Genomic DNA, 26,723 nt, shown 5'->3' on the forward strand with positions numbered 1-26,723 from the left:
GTACGAACTGACGGTACGAATTGTTCATGATACGAATTAGGTTGCACCCGGTATATATTATCAGTGATGTACGCGCATACCAAAAATATTGACGCCGTCAGCGTAAACGCAAACGTTCTAAAAAACATACGCCGTCAGCGTCAGCACATACACTAGCGTAAACTAATTTTGTTTGCTAGGTGCTAAACATTCACATGGTATAAACCACTCGAAACAAACAAGTTTTATTTTGAATTTCCACGAAGAAACACAAGCATCTGAAAGTGTTAATCTGACATTTTGCTGTGTTTTAGTTCCAATATGTCTTTGCCCATTTAAAACATTCTTTCAACTGCAGCGCTGGAATATATTGGCGTGTTGTAGAGAAAAAATACATTAAAAAGTATGCGTTGACGCTATGCGCTAAAAAACCGCGAAAACTTTACGGCGTAGCCTCAAGCGCAAACTATCCAAAAAAATGTGGCCGCAAGTGGTAGCGCAAACAAGAAGTCTACGTCGCAAGTATGCGGCGTAGAACTTGCGGCGTATACGTACATCTCTGTGTATTATATTCCTAGATTTTGATGTTTTGTATTTTTGGGTGGCAGCTGACTTAACCGGTGGCATTAATTTGCCAGCAGAAAAAAATTAACCGAACTATCTAACTTAAAATCCTTTTTTATTGTCTTTAAGCCTGATTGTTAATTTTAAGTTTGGAAACAGAATTCAGTGAAGTACAAAGACAAACTGACTTTTTCTTGGTCATAATATGGCATACTATGGGCAACAACAGGTGGGTTGGTTAAACCAGTTGTTAAATTTAAAGCTAATGTTTGATTGGTCATGCACTTTAAATATCTGATTGATATGTGTGTAGCGGCGCGTTGCTTGTTGACATGCCTGCTCATACATAGATGTTGGCAGGACTACATCTCTGGGCACAATATTGGTGAAAGGTGGTCAGGACATGACAGTCTTCAATGTTACACTTACTGATTTATTCCAACTCAGCAACCATGACGTTAAGTAACAGTTACTGAACGAAAAACACCAGAATGGTTGACAGCCCCGAAACCAAAAGTGAACACTCCTCAACAATGCCCTGCCGTACTCGGTTACTTGATTGAATAGAAACAGTTTTTCTTTTTTTAAGTGAAATGTATGCAGCTACTAAAAAGGACCCTAGTTTTGATTGGGAAAGCAGCGTTGTGAGCATCGCAATTGCTAAACACAAACACACAATGTAACAGAATGCCAAAACTATGTGTATGAAGTAACAGCCAGAATGCAATTAGGCATTCTTAAAAATTCTGTGCTTTCAATTTTTTATTGAGGCACGAGACTGTGCTATAGGCCTGCGGTGTTGTACAGATTAAATAACTTCCAGCATTCTGACACGAAGCAAGAGCTCGTGATGTCGGATAAAGCTCTCAGGCGCTACACATGCACAGAATTAATCTATCCATTAAATAAGTTTTGTATTGTTTTCAACAGTATACATTAATTTTTATGATGTAGCTGTACAATGTACATAAGGGAACATTCAAATATTACGTAACGCTTTTTTTCCGAATTTTTGACCCCCCCCTCCCCCATGTAACGCCAACGTAACGCTTTTTTCAATCCCCCCTCCCCCATGCGTTACGTAATATTTGAACGTTCCCTAACTTGTTAAAATAGGGCGGCAGTACGCTAAAAGTAACTAGGAATACAATACCACAAAATTACCATCACTTGTAAATATGAATAAAAACAGGAAGATACATTGTAGCTTTGTATTAATTTTAGAAATGCAATAAGCATTTCAGCTTACCATGTAGGACGTAGGTCTATGCCATTCAAAATGTTAAGATTTACATACAATAGTTTTCAAATCTTTTGGCTTGTTCTATCCGAGACAACATCTTTCTTAAACTGATTTTTACATGCCCTAGGAATGTTGAAAAAACCTGACTCATTTGTGTGGAAGCATGTGGTTTTAAATAAACTATAGGAGAATTAATCATCAAGCAAAACAAGCTTCAATTTATATACATAAATGTACAATTGCACATTATGAATATGCTTAAAACTATGAAACAACAACAACATACTTTATCTGCAAATACTGTTAGAAATAATATGACCACCTGGATTATTTTCTCTCCATTTGTCTTTGGTAAATTGTATAAAACGTACCACGGTATATATATTAACAAGCGCAGCATGTTCAGAATAATTTGTTGATGTATTTCTTGCAAGGTTTAATTGCTTTTTATTGTGACTATCTATTCTTCTACGGAATGGCCCGTTTCGGTGAGTCTGATTCGGTGAGTCCGATCCCTTAACGGGGGATTTTTTCAATTTTTTTTTTTAAATTATCGGGTACCGTAGCCTAATTATCATTGCCGTTTTAGGGTTAGGGTTAGAGGTTCGGAACTCACCGAATCGGACTCACTGAATAGTAGCAGACCCATTCTTCTATATATGGACAGCCCAAATATACACTATTTGGAAAGATTGCTTTACATCAAGCTTAGCTTTTCATATTGAGAAAGTTTTATTATGCAACAAGACTATCGATTTTGATTTCTTTTCTGTCATTGTAATACTGTAGAATGGAGAAGGATGAAAGACTGAAAGTTTTAGGATTGCAGTAGTGTTCATGTGTGAAAGGAAAGTTCAGGCTAGCATTTTTATAAGCACCTAGGTAGTTTAGAAGTGGCACAATCTAATCTTATAGAAACAACTTGAACATATTCTGCTGAACATGGTGGGTTTGAGAATACATACCATGTAAGCATTGTAGGGGATCTAAAATCTTATTACCGGTCCCAAAAAGTTTTCAAAAACTCAACTTTAGTAAAAAATCATCTAGTGCAGGCCTCGAAATTCACGGCGGACATGTCCGCCGTCACAGCATGTGATGTCCGCGGGAAGTACCCTCTAGATCGGTCATATTTGTCCGCCAAGAAATAACACAGGAACTAGCGATACAAATCGTCATTGCATAGCACAAACAATTGTTGCAAGAATATAATTTCTCGCGCATCTAGAAAATGTGAATACTGTATCTCCTAGCTTCCATTCAAAAAGGAAAACTTTCGATTTTTACGTTGCTTCAGCGATTGATGACATTGAATCAGCGAGAAAATTCTTCACTAAGAATCGATGGGAATACCAGTACTTCTACACTAATTACGCGAAACTTAGTTCAAGTCTTACATCACAATGTCTGGCTTTGATTGAGCATGGCCACCTAAAGATACGGCCTGATTTGTCACATTTTGCAGAAATTTCCAGGTTTTTCTAACTTTGGGCGAACGTTTAAATAAATTTTTCTAAAAATTAGATTTTTACGCTTTCTTTACTCTTTTCCCCAGATGACACAATAGGTTTTAACATCCTCACATGTTGAAAAACAAAGAAAATTTGATTTCGAAGATTTTAGTCAGACTGTTAATTTTCAATAACAGTCTGATTTTGCGTTTTTCAACTTACTTTTTCTCATTTGCTATTGCTTCCCCAAGGCAACAAAAAAGTTTTATGCCATTAGAAAACCGCAAAAAGTAAAAACATCTCAAAAAATGTCAGTCAAGCACTAGCAGTAGCTGTAATCAAAATGTGACAAATCAGGCCGCATCTCCAGGTGGCCATGGATCGAGTAATATTGATACCGCAAGGTTGGTTACAAAATTAGATTATACGAGTAGGCTATATCACAGCAAGATGCAGCAAAATTTGTTAAGTTTTGGTATTACAGTAAGAAAAAAAACTCCCAAGGAAAAATAAATTCACAAGACACGCAAAAATAAAGCTTAAGAAAAAAGCCCAATGAAACTTTGCACTGCAGAAAATAGTGGCATTAGTGTAGAAGTTTTCCGACTCATGCCCAGAGCAATGTGACGCAACAAGCCACACGACCTCGTTCGGTGGAAGTTAATCAATTATGCGTCGTATTAAGCATCTACACGGCGCTTTGACTCTTCGAGCGCACATTGTTGGTCTGATGAAAGCTTTTCAGAGTGACTTTGCTGAAATTTTAAAAAGCCTTAACAACCGTAGCTATACAGTAGTTCTCAAATGGCGAAGAATTATCAAGATAAAGTGATTAAGCATGACGATCGACGATAAAACTGGTGTGTCCGCCGTGAGACTTAATTTGTCCGCCGAGATAGCTGCTCAGACCGGACACGTTTGTCCGCCGTCAACAAAAGTGAATTTCGAGGCCTGTAGTGGTCTCATATCATGTGACAGCACTGCAGTTTTGTAAAATGTTGAAACGACCAAGAAATTTTATCTATTTATCAAATATTTTTATGTATAGTGTATACACTTTATTGCATTGATATATATTGCACGAGTGGAAATATGTCACTGAATTGTAAAAAAATTTATATACTGACCTTACAGCATGGAGACACCAAGACTGCATTATGCATAGCTATTGTGTTGTAAAAGCAATCTCTTTATAAATTAAATTGCTTTGCTTGCAATGATAAAAACTGAGCACTTTTGTTTGTTTAGAAATTTGTTAATCAGGTCTCTTTAGGGAAAATGGTACCTTGTTTCAGGCATCATGTCGCTTATTACATTTAAAGACAAATTATAAACTTTGTATTTTTGTGCTGAGACAAGATTTAAAATTACATATTTGAAGTAATTATTCCAGAATACTAATTTTGAAAAGTGAATTATTAGTTCGGAAAGTAAATTGTTTCTGATGTTTATCAATTGTCAATTGAAACAACTATAATTTTCTAGCCAGGTTATGGACCTCAAGTTGATCCCAATGTGTTGGCTTGGTTTCAGTCGGTGGATGTGGACAGAAGTGGACAGATATCTGCCCTTGAACTCCAACAAGCTTTGACAAATAACGATTGGTCAAGGTTTAAATTGGAAACTTGCCACCAAATGATATGTGAGAAACGTTTTTGTTCATGTGATCAAGCTACTTTTTTCCAAACTATGTTGGTATTTTATGACTCTTTCTAAGTGTAGCATATATACTTGGTCAATGGCAGTGAAGGTCATACAGTATTTTTTTGTATTGCAGCTTTATTTGACAGGGATTATTCTGGGACAATAAATGTTAATGAGTTTAACTCTCTTTGGACGTACATCAATCAATGGAGAAGCGTGTTTTCAGCTTACGATCAGGATAGGTCAGGTGCAATCAATGAACAAGAACTTCATACAGGTTCGTGGAACTTTGCTACATCAACTGTTGTAAACAGTAAATAAATTTTCCTGGTTTAATATTTACACATGATATGTTATGATATAGCTTAATACTGACATGAGTATTGACTTTTGTCATTGTTTACTGTATGAAGTCATCAGTTTACTTGTAAGAAAAGGTTACGGTACCAAGCTTCCCGGTGACCATGCTTCCACATGATACCTCAACATTATTTGATTGTTTGCAAAAATCTGTTAAAGCAAAAGCACTTTACTGGTTGCCTGAGACCATGGAAAGATGGTACTAGTGGTGTGAGTTAAAGACATATATTTTACTGAAAATCTCCAATTAGTCATGAGCAATGAGCATGCTATAAAGTTTTGAGTTTTGACAAATTTTATATTGTCTAATAACAAACATATGAAACAATTAACACCACAAGGTTTACCAGTATCTTCCCATTGCAAAAAACTTACACTGTCATTTGATTTTTCTTTCGCTTCCACCGAGTTGAAATACATACTATTCTTTAATTTATTTAAAAACAATATATTGTAATGCTTCGACATTTTTAATTTGATTTGCAAGTGCTTGCTGATTAAAGTTATGTTGCATGATTTGGCTCCAGGGAGTTTGAAACTGTTGTTTTTCTTTTATAAGTTGATAACATTTATCATCAACTTGCCTCATCAGTCCTCACATGATTTGACACTAATCAAATATTCAAAACTTAAATATTAGCAGAAATTTAGATTTGACGATTGTCTTTCTATGTTCTATTTACCAACTCAAGGGCACTGTAAAGTGTAAATTATAGCAGAGTTTGTTGTTTAGGTTGTGTACAAGCAGCAAATGTATTTGTGTACGAAACAGATCATTACGAATTATTTCACTTTTCAGCCTTTTCAAGAATGGGTTTCAACGTCTCGCTTAACTTTGTGCGGACAGCTATTTGGAGGTATGACATCACAGGGCGAAGGCAACTCACTTTTGAGGATTTCATAAACTGTTCTTTGATCATGCAAACTCTAACGGGAACCTTTAAACAGAGAGACACTCAAATGATAGGAACTGCTCAGATCAGTTATGATGATTTTATGTGTCAAGCAGTGGCTAGTGTGAAGCCCTAGCTTATGAAGTATGACACCTACTGCAGTAACTTTTTAGAAAATTAGATGTATATGTATCATGGAACTATCCCTGTTGTATAGGTACTGTATATGCTTTATAGGGCACATACTGACATTTATCTTCAGATGTTGGTTCCATGTAAACTATTTAACAAAAGATAATTTTGAAAAAAGAAACAAATTGTCGCATGTGCTCATTATGCTGTGCACAAAATACTTGTCATCGAATTTTAGTCTGCATTTAATTGCTAAAGTAAAGAAAGTTGAAGATTTCTGATATTGAAATTTATTTCATCACCTTTGACTTTGGAAACACTGGCAATCCAGCAAAAATTTCGAGGCACAAACAACAATGCCCTTGCAACACTCTTCACAACATTTTATCAACTTTTGATTAATTTTTCATATATTATGTTGGTTATTCACTGACACTAGTGCAAGAATTGCTTGTTAAATTCACTGTCATCCTTACTCGTTCTGAGTGATGTATTGTATATGTTTTTAAGGGCGAGTTTTACGCCTGCAACATTGTCTGTAGAAGTGGAAGTCTTGTCATTGCATCGATTTCACGTTACCACTTGTTTCAAATATGCAAAATCAATGAAATATTATCTGTTTAAAACGGATGGCATTTGTTTACTGTGCTTGGTGGTACAAAAAATGTCGTCGTCAGTCAACGACTATCGTTTAATTTGAGAGCCATATCAACGCTTTGTAATGATCTCGATGATCAAGCCGATCTTTTCAACTAGTCAAACGGGAGCAGTTTAACTGCAACGTTGAAATAAGGTTGTGGTTGAACGGGAGAGCAGCAAATCAATCCTGTTCTGCAAACATCGAATCGACGTAGAAAGGAATTGATTTGCTTGATATAGTTCTAAACCGTAGAACTGCACTTGCCTAAGAATATTTGACTTTGTCATTTTCGATATATAGAACTCGTTTATTATGAGTGTATCTTTTCTTCAGGCTGACTTGGCAAAAGATTGCTTTTAAAAGAAAAAAATAATACCACATTTGTATAACTATCGTTTATTCTATATGGTTGCCATGTTGAACTTTGTGCTACCGGTGTTGCATATAATTATGTTTGTTTATCGTTTATCACGCAATTTGTAAGTATTTAATGTTTTTTCTAGGAAATTTTTAATTTCAAATCCATCAACATAACTATATGTTTCAATTTTATTACAGTTTTTTTAAATTTAATTTTGAGGTCTGTTGATGTAAACTTAATCACAAGGAAGCCAAGATGACTGGAGACGGGTTTGGGAGCGTGACAATGTGGGGATTTAGTCCGGCTTTGGATTTACAAGAAGGTGATCTATTATTATGCATATGTTTAAATATTAAGTTTTAATTTACAACTTATAGAGTTGAACTAGACGACCAGATGATCCAACGCATTTGGATCACTCCGCTTCATTTCTGGGATGGTAAACTGAGGAAGTAAAGTGCAAGTGGAGTCAGGACAGAAAGCGAAATATTTGGCGACTCCAAACCAATTTCGCTGGTTGTGATGCACAGGGTTGAGAAAAACCCGGGTTTTTTAAAAAAGCCCAACCCGCCCGGGTTTGGCTTTTTTAAATAAAAATAACTTATTGTTTTTTTTTTTAAAAAAGATGCAAAAAAGGTAGATTCATGCTTATTTCACCTCAAAACTACTTTTTACAAATGAAGTGCCTTTCACTCACAGTACATGCTTGCATAACTCAATAAAATAATGCACTAGGGCTGTTGTTGCTTGAATGTTGAATCATCCATTAATTTCAAGATCAAGTTGGATGTTGCATCATCCACTGATTTCTATACCAAGTTGATGCTACTGTAGTAGAAATCACATTATTGCATCATTTGCTTTAGATTTGAAGGCAAGGAGCATTTATGCCATCATGTTTAAATATTTTTTATCATTTATATTATACGAGTAATGGATGAGCAATTGAGCGATTGCTGGCCATTTAGGCAAATGCTCTGAAACAGCCATGCGTTAGAATCCAGAATCTGTCATTGGTAAATAGCCTCCTAAATTGCATGTCACTTCATATATACAGACTACAGTAGAGTAGTACTTTCACCAGTTTAACTATAAGGCCTTTTTGCATAAATGAGTTTTAGTATAGTATACACAAAGTGGCATTACTTGATTTTTGTGTACCGTACAATATCCACAGCGTTTTCAATTTATTCTTGGAAATTTACTTCACAATCACATCCTTAAGTCCTAATTTAAAGTTTGTTTTAAGTGCCTTGTAGTGTTTTTGTTCATTTTTTTAATTTTCTAATAAAAACTGGACAAATATAATGCTCTGGGTTTTTTTAAGTGGTTTTTTTTTTAAAAACCCACCCGGGTTTTTTTGGGTCGGGTAAAATACCGACAACCCTGGTGATGCATCATGTTTCCTGGCACTTCAAGTTTTACTGGATTTGGAACGTTGTCAATTTAATTCTCATGTTTCAGCAATACACGTTTGACACTTACCTCGCGTGTTCAGAAATTAATGTTATATTTATTAATAAGCGATTTTATCCTTACTTTTGCGTGGTAGTTCTCTAACTCGTTACTTCAACATTTCTAGACATATGTGGCTGTGAGTGCTTGTCGAACATGGAGGAGGAACTCGGCTCTCATGAACGGGTGGAGGTTATCAATATCCTTATGATTGGAGCAGGAGACTGCAGGCACGTCTTAAAAACAGCTGCTCATCGGAAACGGCACAAAAAACGAAAGATACACGTGAGTGTTGTGATTCAAAAACTGTTCACACAATTTCACAACGTGAGTGTTGTGATTCAAAAACTGTTCACACAATTTCACAACGTGAGTGTTGTTATTCAAAAACTGTTCACACAATTTCACAACGTGAGTGTTGTTATTCAAAAACTGTTCACACAAAATAACTACTGCAATGTATGGCGAACTGCGGAAGTTTAAGAGCAGGTCTTCAACCTCTTCTTGCAATTTTTTTCTCTTTGTAGTTATGCTTGGATTAATCAACCTCTTAATTACTGAAATTGTGACAATTTTCCCCTGGAGGGTGGTATCAACTTGCTAGAACTGTGGACTTTAATAAAGTATGCACTAAGCAGGCAATGCCTCCCCAAATGCAAAATCTGCAGACGTTGAATCAATGTAAAAATAACGGATTTTGCTGTCTGTGTAGCTTGTTTGGCAGTCAATCTATAAAACTGGTAAACAACTTTCATTATTCTGTAGCTTCCATTATATTTCGTACATTTAACCGACCTCTCAATACGTTGCTTTACTGATTTCAAGCTAGCTTTTCTTCGGAGGGCGTGTACTCATTTTTCAACCATAATTTTTATTTGATACCATATCTGAACTTTTATAATGAAGAACGAAACTGCAGGGATCTTTTAAAACGTTTTCACGCATGTTGGTACAACCCAGCTAGAAAAAGTTACCAATTTTATGTCGTTTTGACGTGCAGTGACGTTGAAACGTTGTGAGAAAAATAACTTTTGTCTGCTTGGAATGCACATTGCATCAGCATGCGATGCATTGCTGCAGTGTACACGGACCGCTATCCAACCAAACATTCAGTGTTGTTGATCTGTTAATGTTTGGCAAGTGGTCCCAGTCAGCAAAAGCTTCCATTTCATGTCGTTTCAACGTCGCTTGAAGCGATGTCAAAAGTTGACATTTGCTGGCTGGGAAACTGTTTGTCACATTTAACATTGGAGCTAGTGAGTCATCGGTGAAATTTTTTTCAGATATATGTTGTTGAATCTAATCTTGAATTATTTGGCAAACATCTTCTACTTCTTACTCTGTCACTGGAACCTTCCCACAGAATGGGTCTACAAGGTGGGTTTGTGAGCTGAGATTATTACTACTTTATATTTTTGCAATAAGACTGCTAGTATGTAATGGTGTGCTCAATGTACTTCGAAGACACTATACACTTTGAAACCTACGAAATTTTTCTTTTCACACTGAAAAATTCCATAGTGAAGTTTTCATGCCACAACGTGCCCTGTTCACCTTTTTGGAAAATTACATTCGTTGAACTAATATGAAAATCGTTAATGATTGTTTGTTGAGATGACCGCAAATGACCTTGAAACATAGAAATTGATCTTTGAAGACAGCAAATCAACCGTTTTTCACATTAATTCAGACGTTGAATCAATGTAAAAAATGACGGATTTTGCTATATGAGATCACAGTTCTATTGTACATTGTTATAACTGGGTGTATGAAGAATAAAGTTTTAACAACGCATGGTTGTGATAACCCGTTTTTGCTTTATCAAGTTTAAATTTTAAGCATTTTTGTATGCATCAAACGTCATTTGATTTTTCAGTTCAGGTAAATCATGTTTCGTTTGCCTAAAGCTTTTTTTTGGTTACAATTATTATAATTGAATTATAATCCTTCTCTGCCATCACATGGTGTGTTTCTCTGTGACAGACTCCAAGATTTGGAAAAGTCCTCAGCTTTTACGTCGTTTCAATTGCTAGCGACAATGATGCAACGTAAAAACAGCAACTTTTGTTCCCTGGCTTGTCAAAACCACAATACAGTATAATTAAACAACTTTTGGTCTTGAAAATTGTTTGTCAAATATTTTGCTTTCAGAAAAAGTCGAGCTGTTTGCAGAGTTGTATGGTAATACCCTCATCAGGCAACAGACCGTACAATATCTACAAGAGAAGGCGAACCTTTTCATTGAGATGATCACCGACTTGGATTACTCTGACGAACGCATGCCTGTGATCGACATGTCGCAGCTAAAGGTTTGGCGTGTGTTGCTGATTGTAGGTTCAATTGCCATCCACGCGTAACGCGTAATCAAATATTTGGTAATGTCTGGTTTGATGTTAACGCTGCCTTCACAGGGAACACTTTTCCTTTAAAGTTTTTATTTCAGACAGGTTTACAATATCCGAGCATTGCAGCCTTTTCCAAGTTTTAATTGCTAGCTACACCATTCACACCTTATCGCAGTTATTTTGAATAGTTTAATTTAATTTTGTTACGTTTGATAGAAAAATTAATTATCAAAACCATATCTTTTACATTGACGTATCGCATAATGTTCGTTCGCATAAAATGTAAACTGACAAGCAAGCAAAAGTTGACTCCAACTTTTCCCAACACCATCGTCTTTACGTATTCGTTTTAGCTAAAAAGCGTAAACTTTCTTACAAAAAATGCAATTATTTTTCCAGTACAAAGAACGAGATTACTTGGAAGGCATATTCAAGTTCTGGCGAGAGAAGGAGGCCTTGTACTTCAATATATCGACCATGTGGAATAACAGGTTGCGTCAATACCTCGCCACCCGCTATGACACCCGCAAGGGAGCTTATGACTGGGATTTATCGATGAAGCTTGGCGACCTTGGGGTAAACAACGATGGCTGATTGGGCTGATCTTTTTTGTTGTTTAATTTTTGACCGACGTACAATCATTGTGAAGTTATCGAATTGAGGATAATTGTTTTGCCATGCAATGAAAGCAATTTTGATTGTTTTATTGGTTTGTAGTTAATCTAGTTTGGAGTATGGTTTTTGGTATTTCAGTATTTTTCTACAGTTTGAAGTTTCATTGCTTAGTCTTTCGCGACACAGGGATATGTAATATGTTGGTCAATTAGCACTATCACAATGGGAAAAAGTTAAACTATTTGAACAAAATTGACTAAATCATTCATATCACAGTTGAAATGTAGGCATTTTTCTCTATGATGTTCGTTTGAAGATCTTATCTTAAACGGTTCAAAACACGCTGCTGGAACACACATAGCAGACTCAAGGTATTTAGCTTTCAAACCTGTAATTTTCAACCACACTCAACGTCTATGTTTATCAGCCAAAGAAAACACCCAGCAGCACTTAGCTGTCGTTGGCAATATATGGCAGTACTTCGTAAAGAAGATCTGCAATTCAGAGTTACGTCATTTGTAAGCTCGCCTATGTCTAAAAGTTCTAATGTGTGACTGGTGATGGTAGAAAATTCTGGCGGGTCTGTTTATTTCGACGCTTTTCTTGCTTGATTTGCGTTTCCTTCTACTTAAAGACCGCCTCATGCACAGTGAGCCTCCACAATTCCTTATCTTCAGCAGGATTTGTCCAGTGTTGACTGTTGAATGTCTATGTTGTATAACTTTAGAGTTTTTTAAGGATATGATTATGAAGCACTTTATGGAGGCACCAACATTGCGTTGGCATGTGGAGGACTTCTTGAATGAGGTGGTTTTTGGAAATCCACGATTGCCTATCCTGGAGACACGGTTGACGCAACGTCGCTGTCTTTTCAGCCACAGCGCTTTAGTGAAGAAAGTATATATCAATTTGTTTGAGGACCGCAGTGCCTTGGACATGTTTGCCTCAGTGCAGGTTTATAGTAAATTTGAGACAGTGCTGGTGGAAATGTTCCAAGACTTGTACATGCATGCTAAAGATATACAGTAGCATCCAGCATCCTAATCCTCTATAAAAACTCATCCAGCCTCTATAGAGGAGAGTTGTGAGAGCGACTGCCCCATACGTCATGATGTTTGTTTTCTTTTGCAAGTGGTAATTGTTGCAAACTCGTCTGTGAAGTCTTCGAATGGCAGCGTTTGCTTTCGCCAGTCTGCACTCTATTTCCTGGTCGATTTTGGCATCTATTGAGTTATCCTTGGTGTCAGAACTGTTGTACTGTATTGAGCTCCGACTGATCAGCAAAGATATGAGGACGACAGAACACAATGCGAAAGCATAGCATAAAAAATGCTGTGAAGCATAATTAAGCCAAAACAGTGCTTTCTTTTGCATTCACTGAAAAGGTTACCTTCATGAACGAATAAACTTTCAAGTGTTTAACGCTTCGTTTTTTACTCATGCAATTTAACTTTTTAAATCTCTTCACAATTAGCTTGATTCAATCATCCTTCTTCATATTGTGTACGTTGGGTTAAGATTATAGGGCGTTTGCCGTAAACATTTCTGTTTAATATTAGTGCTTTGTAAGAAGATTAACGTATTGATGACGACCGAACTAGCAATCAGCCGCTTTTAACATTAATTCGACGTCTACAGACTTTAATCCAATGTAAAAAAAGCGACTGTTTTGTTGTTTGTAGGACGTTCGTGCGTATGAAAGCCAATGTTATGTTGAATGGCGACAAATGCTAAATACCACCGACAGAACTTGTTTAATGTTTATTCCATGCTCAATCAACAACTGAAAGATGCGGAATTGCATCGAATTCTCGTTAATGTCGTGGAACCGCAGTACGCTGCATACACTAGTGGTTGACATTCCTGCTAATGAGCAAAACAGCCAAATGTTGTTAATCTTTCAGACTGTTTTGCAATGCATCGCTTTCCTACGTCACACTGACCACCACGAATAATTGAAGGTTGCAGCAAAACACTTTTGAACTTAAATGCAGAGAGAAGTCCTTGCCTGGACTTTACAATTCATTTTTGTCCCCTGTTAAGCTTTTTAATGCTATTAAGAATTGTATGATTGGATGCTAGTTCTATTCTCATACTTCAACCAGTGACGGAACTCTCAAACAAAGTCTTATATAATGTGATGCTGCTTTTTCCCCCACAGGCCAAAGTGATGACCAAACAGGAGTATTTCAGATGGAGGGAAAACGGTGTCGCATTCGAAGCAAGAGAAGGAATTTACGACAGGCCGAATAAATCTATGGCCAGTGGAATCATACTGAAAAGAGTAAATTCATTAAAATATCTATTCTTGATCAATTTTGTTAATGCTAATGTGTGAAGAGTTTTATGTGTATGTAATTCTTGGCTAAAGTTTCAAGTCATAAATGACGCTGTTAGTTTAATTCTTGAGCGATTTGTGTTTTTTATTGTGTTGTTCAGCTTTGTAAATTGTTTATATACTTAAAAGTAATTTACATTTTGCGAGGTGTGATTTAAGGAGTGTCTTTTACTGCCCACAAGAAACTAACAGAATCCCAGTCAACGAATCCATCCTTTTTACATTGATTCAGACGTTGAATCAATATAAAAATGACTGGTTTGCTGACTGGAACCTAATTATCCGCAGAGAGACGGAGAACGGGTACCTTGTCGGGGGTACTGGGGTGACATGGTCACTGGTCCCTACATCGCTTTTGGCATCGACAGCGAAGAACAGACGCTTTTGAAAACAGCTAATGGAAAGCCAGTTAAAGTGAGTGCACTTGCTTAACGCCGCTGATTTAACAGCCATGGTTGCATTTAATTAGCTTTAAACGTACTAAAATAGATTGTTTTTTTGTTGAAACACTTTGTACTTCGACTGATCACTTGCATTACTCAACTTTCATCTGTGGCTGCTTGGAACGTTTGCAATTAGCCAAATCGGTGTATGAAGTGATCAGTCTTCATGCGTGGAGAAAAATTTGTCGTTTTTGAACTCTGTCATTTTGAAACTTTGATATCAATGAAAAAAGACTGGTTTTACTCTCTGTTAGTGCATTCTGCCAGAAAACTTTGTCGCTTTTACATCGTATCAACGTTGCCACAATTGTTGCTGACGAGGATAATTTCATCTTACAGAATTCCGAGGACATCACTCTACATAATCTCACTTCCCTCTTTTACGAGCTCCAAAACGGTTCTCGGTATCATCTCAACGAGAATAAAGAAGAGAGCAAGGTTATGGAGCTGGACGAGATAGTTGAGGAGGAAGAGGAAGATGGGGAGGGCAGAGAGCCTAGGAGGAACTCAGAGAGTGATATGGAGCAGAGCAGGACCGATGGGAATCGAGAGTTCTATGGTTCGTGATCTGGTATCGTATTCACTATGTTTGAATATATGATGATTCAACAAACAAAACTAACTAGCTGACTGACAACTAATGAACTAACAAATATGTTTGTAAAAGTTAATAGTAAACGAAATTGGTTGATTTTTTTTTTGATCAAGGTTAAGTCACTGCCATCGAGGTGCTAATTAAGGTGCTGCCGTTACATAGGTGTATAATAACTGTATATGTCTTGTGACTCTCCCCCATTTCTTTCATGTCATCTTTCGACGGTCAAGTGTCACGTTTTTTTACCAAGCCCGATTGGCTGAAGCTGATGATTGATATTTGAAAGTTGACGTAGCCAAAACGTGAAAGTGACGGCGCCGATAAAAACTTTTGAAATTTAGACGTTAGTTTGACGCGTTTTATTATCGCAGCAACGAATATGCAAGATAGTGTGAGTTGTTAATTCGTGACTAAGTAGAAAATCAAATCGTCTAGCCAACACAAAACCCAGCTGGGAAAGTTGCTATCAACTGGCTGGCCGAGGTCATGGAGCCAATTAGCAAAAACTTTTCTTGTTTGCGCTGTCTCAACGACTACTGACATTGGTGATGCTCTAACATTATGTGCTCATAAATGAAATACGCGCGAATGCCATATAATATTGAGTTGTGTAACCCAACACGACATTTTAACGTTTACGTTAGAATTTACTGAAATCACTTAAACTTATTCTATAATTCGTACATTACTTGGTCTAGGACTCTAGTGCATGCTGTTTTGTTTTTTTATTTGTTACAACGTTGTTATAATCAACTTTTTAGTGGATTTCGTCCCACTGCTAGCATGTATCTTGACTGTCTCGTGGTGTAAGTGTGACCATGACCGGCATAACAATTAACTGATAATGACGACAAATGAAATCTGCTTGCAAAAGATTACTCAGCCAGTATAGGTTACCAATGCAAAAACTTAAATACAACGTAAAAACGACAACTTTATTCCGGCAGTGTGCTGCTGCAGATAGAATTGCAACCGATGAGCTGAGCTTAAAAATTGGCTTACATTCATTCAACCAATGTAAATATCTTAACAACGTAAAAAAGCCGCTCTGATTGGACAGTTTTGTTTTTTCATCGTGGAATGCAGTTGACATATGTGTAGGCCAACAGACGAGGTTGTTTTGTCACTTTTGCAAATTTAATTTTGATCGACATGGGATGTTTCTCAGAGGTTACTTCCTAATGTTGCACCAACGTAACCACGTGAAATCTGATCATACCAATTAGATTGGCATTAGATTTATTTGGTTTACCTTTGTTTGCAGTAGTCAGAAATCGTGGAAATCTATAACGGCAAAAAACAAACGTTTTAAGATACGTCAGTTACAGTGACATTTGCTTGCAGTGGCACGTCAGTTTCGCTAATTGATTTGTTTACCATTCATCACCTCAACAACAAGATGAAGCCGTTCCATAGTAGCACTCGCTGACTGGCTTGACTGTCAACAGGTGTTTGAAGTCAACAAGTGTCTAAGACTCTGAGCCAGTGTTCTTTTGTTAGCTATTCTTTGCATGAAGTTTCATAATACTGTGACAAACAGGGTATATCATTTACGAAATTAAAATCAAGCCATGTATCTATTGCAACCCGAACATATGCTGCGACGTAATCAATTTAATGGTCTTTGAATGAATTGCCAATATCTAAAATGTGTCTAACTGTGAAAGCCCTTTTCGAAATCGATTTCAATTAACTGAAAATCTTTATCACTAACAATGATGGTATGCCTCAGCAACCACTAACCACGCCTGACTGCGAAATTCTAAAGTAGTTATCAGAAAACTATGGCTTACTGCAAACTGCGTAAGACCAAAACAAGCTACAACTAAACTAAATTTGGCAACTCAACCAAACTTTCCAAAATGTAACGTCCATAGATCATCTTACATTGAAATGCTCCTTAACCCAACTGCAAGGAAAATCTCACACAGTCCACCAATGCAATGATGACTCAACGAGTGGATAAATGAGAACTTCTTCGACTTGTGGTCAAAGATGTATTTAGCGTCATGTGAAACATCCGACTGCATAGCCGAATGGTGAGGGGCTGAGGATCAATAGGGTTACGGTTCGACACGTGAGGGGCTGAGGGTCAATAGGGTTACGGTTCGACACCGCTCAAGAGCATGCGGTTGTATCTTTGGTAGGACGCTTAATACCTGCTCGGTGGGTTAGTGGGTCTGCCTCTGAATCGGTAGGCATGGGCTCGATACCCTGTCGGTGTTGGGGCATACCAAAGACGTTTTCAAAATGGTACTAAATCGAATTCATGCTTGACGCTGAGTAATGGAATGGATTCGGGGAATGATGTACTCAGTTGTGTCTCTATACGGCTGCATTGACACTGTTTGCTATGTAAAGCGCTAAGAAGCAACGCGTTCTGCGATGGATACAGCGCTATATAAAAACAAGCATTATTATTATTATTAATGGCATTTCTGAAGGTGGACACGAAAATCTGTTTTTGTCTTCGCGTCTACTTAATCCAAATCTTCAAAGCACCCGGCGTAAGCCAGCGCAACTAAGGATATCACTAGGCGCTTTGTGTGCTATATAGAAAAAAAAGTCTAATATTTTACTTTCTTCCTGTTGTTCAGCAGGTTTCCCTCTGAACCTTGCAAGTGAATCACCAAACGATTTGTGTTTCAGCACCCATCTCTTGCGAGGAAGTGTGCGTCCATTTCTTGCCGCTGAATTCCGTCGCCGATTTACATAAGAAATCGAAATTCAAGAATCTATTTAACGCCACATTCATCTCTGCAAGGTAACCCGATAATAACCTGGCTTTGACTTAATTCGAGATATTTCGAATTCGCTTTGTCGAAACCTTCTCGAACCAAAGTCCTATCGAACATTACTCCAGTGCTCTCACCTCACATGAAACTGTATCACTAACCACCATACTATAGCCTAGGTAGCATATTAGAGAACAGGATCTCTCTCTTATCAGCATATGGATGAGAACTCACTTGCACAGCAAAACAATGTGGTTCAACATCTTGATCCATCAGTTCGAAGTCTTCATGGCTAGTATCGACACTACACTCATATGGAAGTGGTTGGCAGATGTTCGATGGTGTCTGCTTCCAATTTTGTTCATTTTTTTTTAAGGGTCCTTGTTAACTTTCCAGACAGCAAATCAATCGTTTTTCACATTACGTTTACATTGACTTTACGTCTGCAGACGTTGAATCGATGTAAAAAACGACCGATTTACTGTCTGAGTCGTTGGGTGATCATTGACGTCCACTTAACGTAATTCCTTCAGTTTATCAACAGTTGAGAAACAGCTTTATGGTTGCTGTATTTTATTTTGTGTGCTTTACTAGTCACAATTCTGTTCAAGTTTACATTTCTCAATACATGGTGTTGCATGGGGCAACCGGCTTAACATCCCAGAGAGCAAAGTCTGTCATTTTCACATTCACATTGCGTCTGCAGATGTTGAATCGATGTAAAAATGACGGATTTTACTGTCTGGAATGATCACCAGTTTTGCAAACGAAATTAACGTTTTTCTATCCAAGGTCATAATTTCAGCACAAATGAAACAAACTATTTTTCAGCATGGTTCAAGTGTTGACGCCAGAGTTGCGGCACGTGTTTGCCGACCACGCCACTCTCACCATCGAGCTTGTCAAGTACGTATCTGTTAGAAACAACTTCCTGGCTTATCGGTCATTTTTGCATTGGTGCAACGTATGCAGATATTGCAGGCTGGGCTTTGAGAAACACACACGCGTTGTTTACCAAGTGTGTGTTGCCCAAATGCCTTGGTAGTGCATCTTTACTTGTTTTTTTTTATTCGGCTGGTCAAACGGGAATTTGTTTGGATTACCTGTGACATAGTGAACAGGCAAACTATACTTGGCCTTTTCACGTTGCTTTAACGTGTGGCGACGTTAAAAAAAATGAATGTAATTAAAAGAAGACCAGATTTCACGTATTTTGAGCTGTTCGAATCAATTGATTTGAAAACTGTCGTTTCGATGCAAGACTGCTTGTTTCGGTTTCGTTTCGAATAAAATTTCGTTTCAAATTTGCAATCAAAAGCAAATGTGTCCTTTGAAACGTTGGTGCAACTTCTGTAAACGTTGAATCAATGCTAAAAGTACTGATTTGATAAACGGAATGTTGTTAGAAAAATGACCGATTAATATTATTCAGGCTTGCGAGTGGTCAAAGTAAAATACTTTTAAAATTGTTTTGTCTTGATTTCGTTTCGAATTCGTTTTCTTATGAAGAATTTGGTTGCATTGCAAACTGTCTTTCATAAAGAACGATTCGTTTGGACTAAAACAATCATCTTCTCGAACAGCAGTGAACGTGAACTCTTTGTACGTTACATTTTTGCTGATCATTTTTCAAACGTGCTTTGATGTGGCTTTGTTTTCAACAGGTACATTTTAGACTTGAACAAAACTCAAGTTGACGGCTTCTCCACCAAAGTCCATGCCATGGCTCAAGAGGCTGGCTTCCATGCCGTGCCTGACTCACATAACCTGCCGCAATGCGTTGACGGCTGCTTTGCTAAGTTCGCGCTCAATCGAACCTAGATGCCGTCGAGTGACGTCACTGTGTCGTCGCCGCAGGCGTCGCTGACGTCATCAATCGAGTGTCGTAGCAAAGATCAATGACGTGTTTTCGTTTGACACTGTGAAGTTCTGGGAACCGTAATCAACAACTTTGAATGCGATTTTTGACAAGTTTTGTGTCAAAATGGAGCAATTTCGCTTTTCCTGGTTCCTGTTCAAGAAGTCGTTCCAAATTTAGTTTCGATTCAAGAGATGTCAAGAACGAAACTTTGGATTGTCGTGTGTAATTCCTAGTCAGCAAATTAAACCTCTTTTACATTGATTCAACGTATTCAAACGATGAATAGATGTAAAAAGGACTGATTTACTATTGGTCAATTTTGAAAATGCGATTGCAATGATTTGAAGATAACTAAATTTTGACATACCAGTTAAAATAATTCCCTCCCTTTTTAAGTTGATTTAATGTCTGCAGCTGTAAGGAGAATTTGCTTGTGAAGAAAATCCGCTATTTTTGACAATAACAATTGAACATCCTTATTTTTAAGCCATTGAAATCCCGACATTTTATATTAAACCTCTTTTCAGTCGTGTTGTGATTTTGTTATTCAACGCTACAGTTTCAAAACACATTGCAGTTTGCGGTTAGGAAACTGAAAACAATCGTTCATCAGTTTTTTGTTTATCACGCATCTTCTAACGTTAAAATGATTCATTAAAAATTAACTTTGGCTGCACGAAACTCTTCAATAGGGTGGGCATCATGGCTATTTCGCTTTCAAAATCCTGCTGTTTTTTGCATTAATACAACGGTTAGTAACGTTGGATTAGTGTAAGATGAGCACATTTGCTTTCCAGCCAAGCCGGTAAACAACTATCAATAACAACCCGCAAAGACGTGACTTAGTTGTTTCAGAGCAGAAGACTTTGTTTACCAACTTTGCAGACAGTAAATCCGTCGTTTTTGTAGTGATCCAACGACTGCAGACGTTGATTCAATGTGAAAATGACGGATTTTACTGTCTAGGTTTAAATCTTTTTGCGGTTACTCATTCCCAGCTCACAATGGTGATAGCTTTTTACATCGTTTCAACGTCTGGGGATGAAAAAAACGGAAAGTCTTGTGCTAGCTTGTGTTTGTGTCGTTTCAACATCTGACCACATTTGAAGAATGTTGACAGGCTCAGCTTGCTGAGGGACATGTGCGTTGTTGCAGCTTTGAACGTGTTGAGCCTGGCCTTTAGTTTTACGAACATGAAAGAACGTCCAATTTTTTTCCCGCTTTTTCCTGTAGAATATCGCCAAAACATATGACTTGGGCTGCCAAACAGCAAAATCCGTCATTTTTACATTGATTCTTTGCCTGCTGACGTTGAATCAATGTAAAAATGACGGGTTTTGCTGTGTTCAATTGAGAACAGTGTTGGAAGGTTAAGTTGTGATGAAGACTTTGCGTCTGAAAACGATTTAACTGAGCATATTCAGTCAAAATTGGTTTATATTGGTGCTGGATACCCTGGTGTGTCTTTTTTTCTGATTCGTTGTAAATCGCCGGCACGCGACATAATTAACATAAATACAATCCTTGGCAAAATTTTAACATAAAATGTTATATTCGTACAAATTATTGTTCGTACCCCTCATCGAAACGCTTATATTTTTCTACCGCACAAACGCTGAAAGCTCAAGTGCTATTTGCCAAATCGCTTTACTTGTATTGATGTAGATTATTTATTTTCACGTTTAAAAAATGTCGTTCAGCGTTGAAAAAACGTCGCAAGAGAGATAGTTTGCACCGAAACATGAAAGAATTCTGAAGTTTGGTGATGTCAATTTTTGTTCGAAAACTTTCTTTCAGTCATCTATCAAAGTAAGATACTACATTAGTTTTCAACCTTAGAATTTGTCACCGGAGGTAAATCCACATTTCGAAGTATTTCTTAAAAATGAAACCAACTTACAAGTGGAAGAAATGACTAGTTTGAAAATATGCTGTATTTCCATGGCTTTGCGTTCGTTGAAAAAGGTGCTTGTACAAAAGAATCCATAACATTTTTTTGCTGACATCAAATTCTAACGTTATGTCCGAAAAGCGTTTCTGCAGCCAAAATTAAGCAAAAAATACAAGCTCTGTTTTTTCCTGGTTATCTGTGCTTTTGCTTGTAGATCGTACCTTGTATATTTTGTACCGATGTGATGTCTATTCGATCACCAAATTATGCTTCTACAACGTCTATACGATGAAGAAAAGCATAATTTGTGAGCCAAATAATCTTACTGTGTATAAAAAGCCTGTAGTTTTACGTATAGTTATATTTTGTCCGTACTCAGTGTGTATTAGAAAGCGTAGTTAGAGTTTTGTTCTGTTCTTTTTTTTTCGTTTTGAAAGCGTCATTTCGACATTAAGTTTACGCATCTACGTAGTCCAAACGTTAGAATTTTTGCAATTAAAACGAGGCGGCATTGTGGCATTTCGATCAGTGCCAGAACATTTGAAGACTATGTTTTTCAACTTCCGCCTAGTAAATGTTTATTTCCATGGTTTTACTATGTCACATATCGAAGCTGTGTGTGATAGATCTGAGATTGGAGTGAAAATGCCAAGCCATATGCCAAATTTGAATTCCTGATTGTAACCCAGACAGCAAAAACCGTCATTTTACATGGATTCAACGTCAGCAAACGTTAAATTGATGTAAAAATGACGGGTTTTTACTGTCTAGAAAAGATTAATCGCCAGCTTAAAGATATGGGCAGCAGTTGATTTCTTTGCCTGGACGGAACTTTGTCTTTGTGAAAAGCGTCACATGCGGAAGGTGTGTTCATGGAATGTATTAGCTTGCAAAATGCATCCGTTTCACATTGACTCTGCAGACGTACACAGAGCTGATACAAAAGAAGATGGATTTTGTCCCAGCCAGCAAATCAAGTCCATTTTTACTTGAAATGATATGCTGTCTGGGACAAGCTGGAATATAAAATGCTATTGTGACCAGCCATCAAGACCATCAGACCTGTGCGTTGACCTTGGAAATCACCGTACGTTGTTTTTGCGTTATTTTTGCTATTACATATGAAGCAGAGGTTTGTTCAGAGGTATCATTGTTGTCTTTTTGCGTCCGTCTTTCGCAATCCCATCTACAAGGTATAAAATGCAAGAAATACGAAATTAATTGAGCCAAATTATCGTTGACAACTGTTGTGATAATTTTTGTAAATTGTTATTATGTACTTTGAACATAATAACCTTTGTGATGTCGTTTTTCAAAAACTTGGATATATAATATTTTCTTTGTGTAATGCTGATAGATTTTTGTCTTACATGTTTAAACTGTTTTCATTGCTTACGTTGGTTGATTATTATCTAAAAATTGCTATAGTGACGTACAGATTCACAAACTAGAATACTGAAATCTTTCTTTTTTGTCTTTTCCGGTCATTAAATCAGTCCTGTGTTATATTAATTCAACGTCTGCAGACGTAAAAAGAGAATTGATCTGCTGAGCGCAGCAACGCTTTTCACAAGCTTTTCAGATTAGATGTCTCTGAAATCTTCGCTTATTTAGAACTTGAAACTGTGCAGTTTTATTTGTATTATTTAAATGGCAGAAGTGGTCGTTTTTACATTGATTTGACGTCTGCAAAAGAGGAATCAACATAAAAAAGTTGTTCGTACAAAGCTATTCGCTGGTTCTAAAAATGTGATTTTGGTCCTTTTTTGGCAGTTCTTGAGAACAGGTTTGCCAAATTTCCATACTACTTCGTTTCAACTAATAGAGTACGGTATATGAAGTTTTTTTGAAATATAATTCGCTTGGAAAGTTTTCCCCAGACTGAAAATTGAATGAGGCTGTTCACCAGGCATTAAATTAAATAATATGAGATGTTCTACTGGTGCAAATTAAGCTAAACTATCACAAGATGTATACAGTGACAATCTGCTTTTATTCCGACGTTTCGTCAATCAGACACGACTGAAGTCAGTACCTGGTCTAACCCCGTGAAGAAGTCAGTCGTGTCTGAGTGACCAAACGTCGGAATAAAAGTAGATTGTCACTGTATACATCTGGTGACGTTAAACATTTTACAAAACTTTACGTGTTTGAAATCAATACAAATCTTACATGGGAATTAGTTACATTTTGAGAAGTAAATCACCTTATACAAATCTGTACATTTGAATGCACAGATTTTCATCTGTGTTTGAAGCAAGTTTCAACTGTATGGAAGCAAGTCAGCGCTGTTTTACATATATTAAATGTAAAAAAGCACTGATTTGCTGATTGTGATTTGTTTATGAGATGTTCATTTGTTTTCCGATCTGCAGTTTCTTTGCGACGTTTTGACTTGAAATATGGCAGAGTCTTTGTGTTATAATATGGTTTCTATCTCTTTGTTTGCGTTTAGGTTCGAACCGAATAAAAAAATAACCAAATAAATCGAGATTAGTTTGTTATTCATTTCAACTCGTGCGGTCGCTATTTCATCTCTGCTGTCAAGCAGTTGAATGGGAGACAGTTTTCCATCACATTTCGGACGTGTCCTTGTGTCCTCCAAATTGACAAACAGTTGCTGTTTTCACATCGTTACGGCTTTGCCTGGTATTGGCGGATATTGCTAGCAAGGTTTATGGTTTTCAAATCAGGGGATTCCAATTTGTATCCGCTTTCCGCTTATCCGTAACACTGCGCGCCTCATGCAACGTTCGTAGTTTTTATATACAACAAGTGATTTAAACAAAACCCATATTATCAATTCATTTTCCACATAAATACATATCGTGTGTTCATTTTTAACGCTTTTGTGTATGAGTTGCAACATAAATATATCAACCCAGTCACTGGCCTCAAATAGCGTAGCCTATAATCTAATTTCATGAAAACTTTTTGTTTTACTTTTGTCAAAACTTTGCATTTTGATCTTTAAACTTTCCATAAAAACATGTGATAAACGCATGGCATAGATTTTATTTTAGTAAGTATTTGTTTGATCATACTTTCTTGTTTTTTTTAAAGGGCACAAGTAGCCTATTCAAGTTAGCAAATCCGTATTTTTTGTTATTGTTTCAACGTCTGCAGGCCACGTCGTTTGAAATCCGTACAACAAAGGAATGAAAACTGTGGAATTTTGCAGCAGTAGGATCGCTGATTCTCGTTGGCGCTTGCTGACAAGCTACTTTTAACGAACAAAACTTTTAAACGATTTTCCCGCCGAAGAGAGCATGGTTCATTGATGGCCTGTCTACTGCTGATTGCATTGAACATACGATGCAGCTCGTAAGGTACAGAATGTATATTCTACATGACAAAAACGATAAACACCGAAACAGCAGCAGACCAAAAAGTGATGAGATGACTATTTCGTAAAACAACGAAGAAATATCTATCGACCACCCTTAACTAACCAAGTCTCCATGACCACATAACTACAGTAGGCTATATACTAGAATGCCCAGTAACCCAGCTTCAAGAAGAGTATCACAAAACCCACCAATGCAACAATGTTTTCATGAATGGATCAATTAAAAATTGCTTTTAATTGTAAGAAAATGACGTCATACAAAACAACAAGTAAGCGTGGAGTGCATTGTCCAATATATTTCACTGTATTTGTTTTCTGATCATAGTTTTCACAGCAAAATATATTTGTACAAAAGTCACTGTAAAATGGGTTTCATCACACAACTTCATGTCATGAGAAATGTTGATGGACAATCACGAATCATTTTTCACATGAGCAGGAACATGAACCGTCCTCATGAACCTCGACATTCTGATTCGGTCTGGAGTCCGGGCAGCTGCATGAGCATCTTCCGCTCGACAGCGACACCTCGAGACGATCTGGACTCGCTGAAAAGACGAAAAATATTAAATAAAAAACGTTGAAACAAAAATACTGTAGTAATGATGAATCTTTTACAAAGTGTAAATATTTTAACTTTAATTTTAATAGTAATTCAACAGCATTATTGTGAAAATGTTTTTCAGCTTTAAAAATAGTGGGTAATAGAAAACTATAAAACATATGACAATAAACCATACTTTTTTAAAAAGTCTAAAATAGACGTAAACCAAACATAAAAATGAACTTACGGTTTGCTTGCACGCTTGAAGCGACCACTAGCGCCACCAAGAGAACAACTTTCAAAGAAAAGTTCATCATGAATTCACTTATTTTATCAATCTTATTTTAGTTTGATGCAAGTTTTATCTGAAATAAAACAAAAATTAACAATTTTTTGTCAATTTAAACACAAATATTATGCAAGTGAATTATACAGTGGTACATTTACCTACAGCATCTTCTGTTGCCTGATCGAGTGGTAAAAGCATCTCCGCAATTTTTGAAAAGATGTCGGTTCGACACCGCTCCAGAGCACTCGACGATGTCTCGACAAGGCACTTAATGGCATACCAAGACAATTGGAACTGCTGACTCAATGACTGCATGTGCTTTCGTCCTAAACAATTCTGGATTTAAGAAGCGGGACTTTATCAACTTTTCTTGATAAGTCTGCCCCGATCGCTCAATTGGTTAGCGCGTGACTTCTGGCACGAAGAAGCTTCAAGATCAAGCGGCACAGATTCGACTTTAAGGGTGTGCGCTTGAGCAACGCACGTAAAGGACTGCTCTTCATTTAGCGGCATCAAATGGATGGAATAATTCCGCGGCAACAAGACTTCAATAATCGGAAAACTTCACTCTGTTAATCTAGGTGACAGGGCTTGCGTCAGTGATTCAAATTTTCTACAAGTATACGAAACTGCGAGGATTAAGCTGTGCAAGAAGCTTTTCCAGTCTGAGGATAAATGTTCAATCAATCAATTATACACCTGAGTGCAATAGGCCTATACATTTTGACCTCTTTGTATTTTCACCCAAAAATTCTAAAATGAGTGTAATAAATTGGGTGAGCACAATTGCTGCAGGAAATACGGCCGAGAGAAAGGAACTGGCCACCCTTCTATTCTTTGTGCCGAAGGCTTAGTACAATGAGAACCTTATCTTCTCATACCCAACACTTGAATCAAGTATGCAACCACCTTTACCTTTTTATTCTAAAATAACTATTTTCTTCTATCTAATGTTTTAAGTTGTTGAGTACTGAGCCAGAAAGAAAGCCTGCTCAC

The 26,723-nt window shown here is 37.1% G+C and overlaps 2 protein-coding genes and 1 long non-coding RNA gene across 3 annotated transcripts; 2 read left to right on the plus strand and 1 right to left on the minus strand.

Annotated features, from left to right (window-relative positions):
* Positions 1-470: 470 nt before the first annotated feature.
* Positions 471-7,464, plus strand: LOC145786345 (peflin-like). Its single transcript, XM_082597988.1, has 4 exons — positions 471-772; positions 4,723-4,879; positions 5,015-5,158; positions 6,041-7,464. The coding sequence occupies exons 1-4, from the start codon at positions 749-751 to the stop codon at positions 6,268-6,270; spliced, it is 555 nt and encodes a 184-aa protein (XP_082454114.1). The 5' UTR covers positions 471-748; the 3' UTR covers positions 6,271-7,464.
* On the plus strand, positions 7,464-24,054 carry LOC145786344 (dynein axonemal assembly factor 3-like). Its single transcript, XM_082597987.1, has 11 exons — positions 7,464-7,589; positions 8,850-9,007; positions 10,006-10,099; positions 10,874-11,031; positions 11,467-11,643; positions 13,844-13,966; positions 14,309-14,434; positions 14,803-15,022; positions 17,708-17,822; positions 18,625-18,699; positions 19,458-24,054. Exons 1-11 carry the CDS (start codon positions 7,523-7,525, stop codon positions 19,612-19,614), a joined length of 1,470 nt encoding a protein of 489 aa, XP_082454113.1. The 5' UTR covers positions 7,464-7,522; the 3' UTR covers positions 19,615-24,054.
* A 1,056-nt stretch (positions 24,055-25,110) lies between these two features.
* LOC145786965 (uncharacterized) lies at positions 25,111-25,961 on the minus strand. The gene is made up of 3 exons (XR_014291329.1): positions 25,886-25,961; positions 25,686-25,803; positions 25,111-25,442 (listed from the first exon to the last, which is right to left on the minus strand). It is a non-coding gene; the product is annotated as an uncharacterized LOC145786965 (long non-coding RNA).
* Between the last annotated feature and the right edge of the window lie 762 nt (positions 25,962-26,723).

Source organism: Aplidium turbinatum, chromosome 17, assembly GCF_918807975.1.
Source record: "Aplidium turbinatum chromosome 17, kaAplTurb1.1, whole genome shotgun sequence".
NCBI lineage: Eukaryota > Metazoa > Chordata > Ascidiacea > Aplousobranchia > Polyclinidae > Aplidium > Aplidium turbinatum.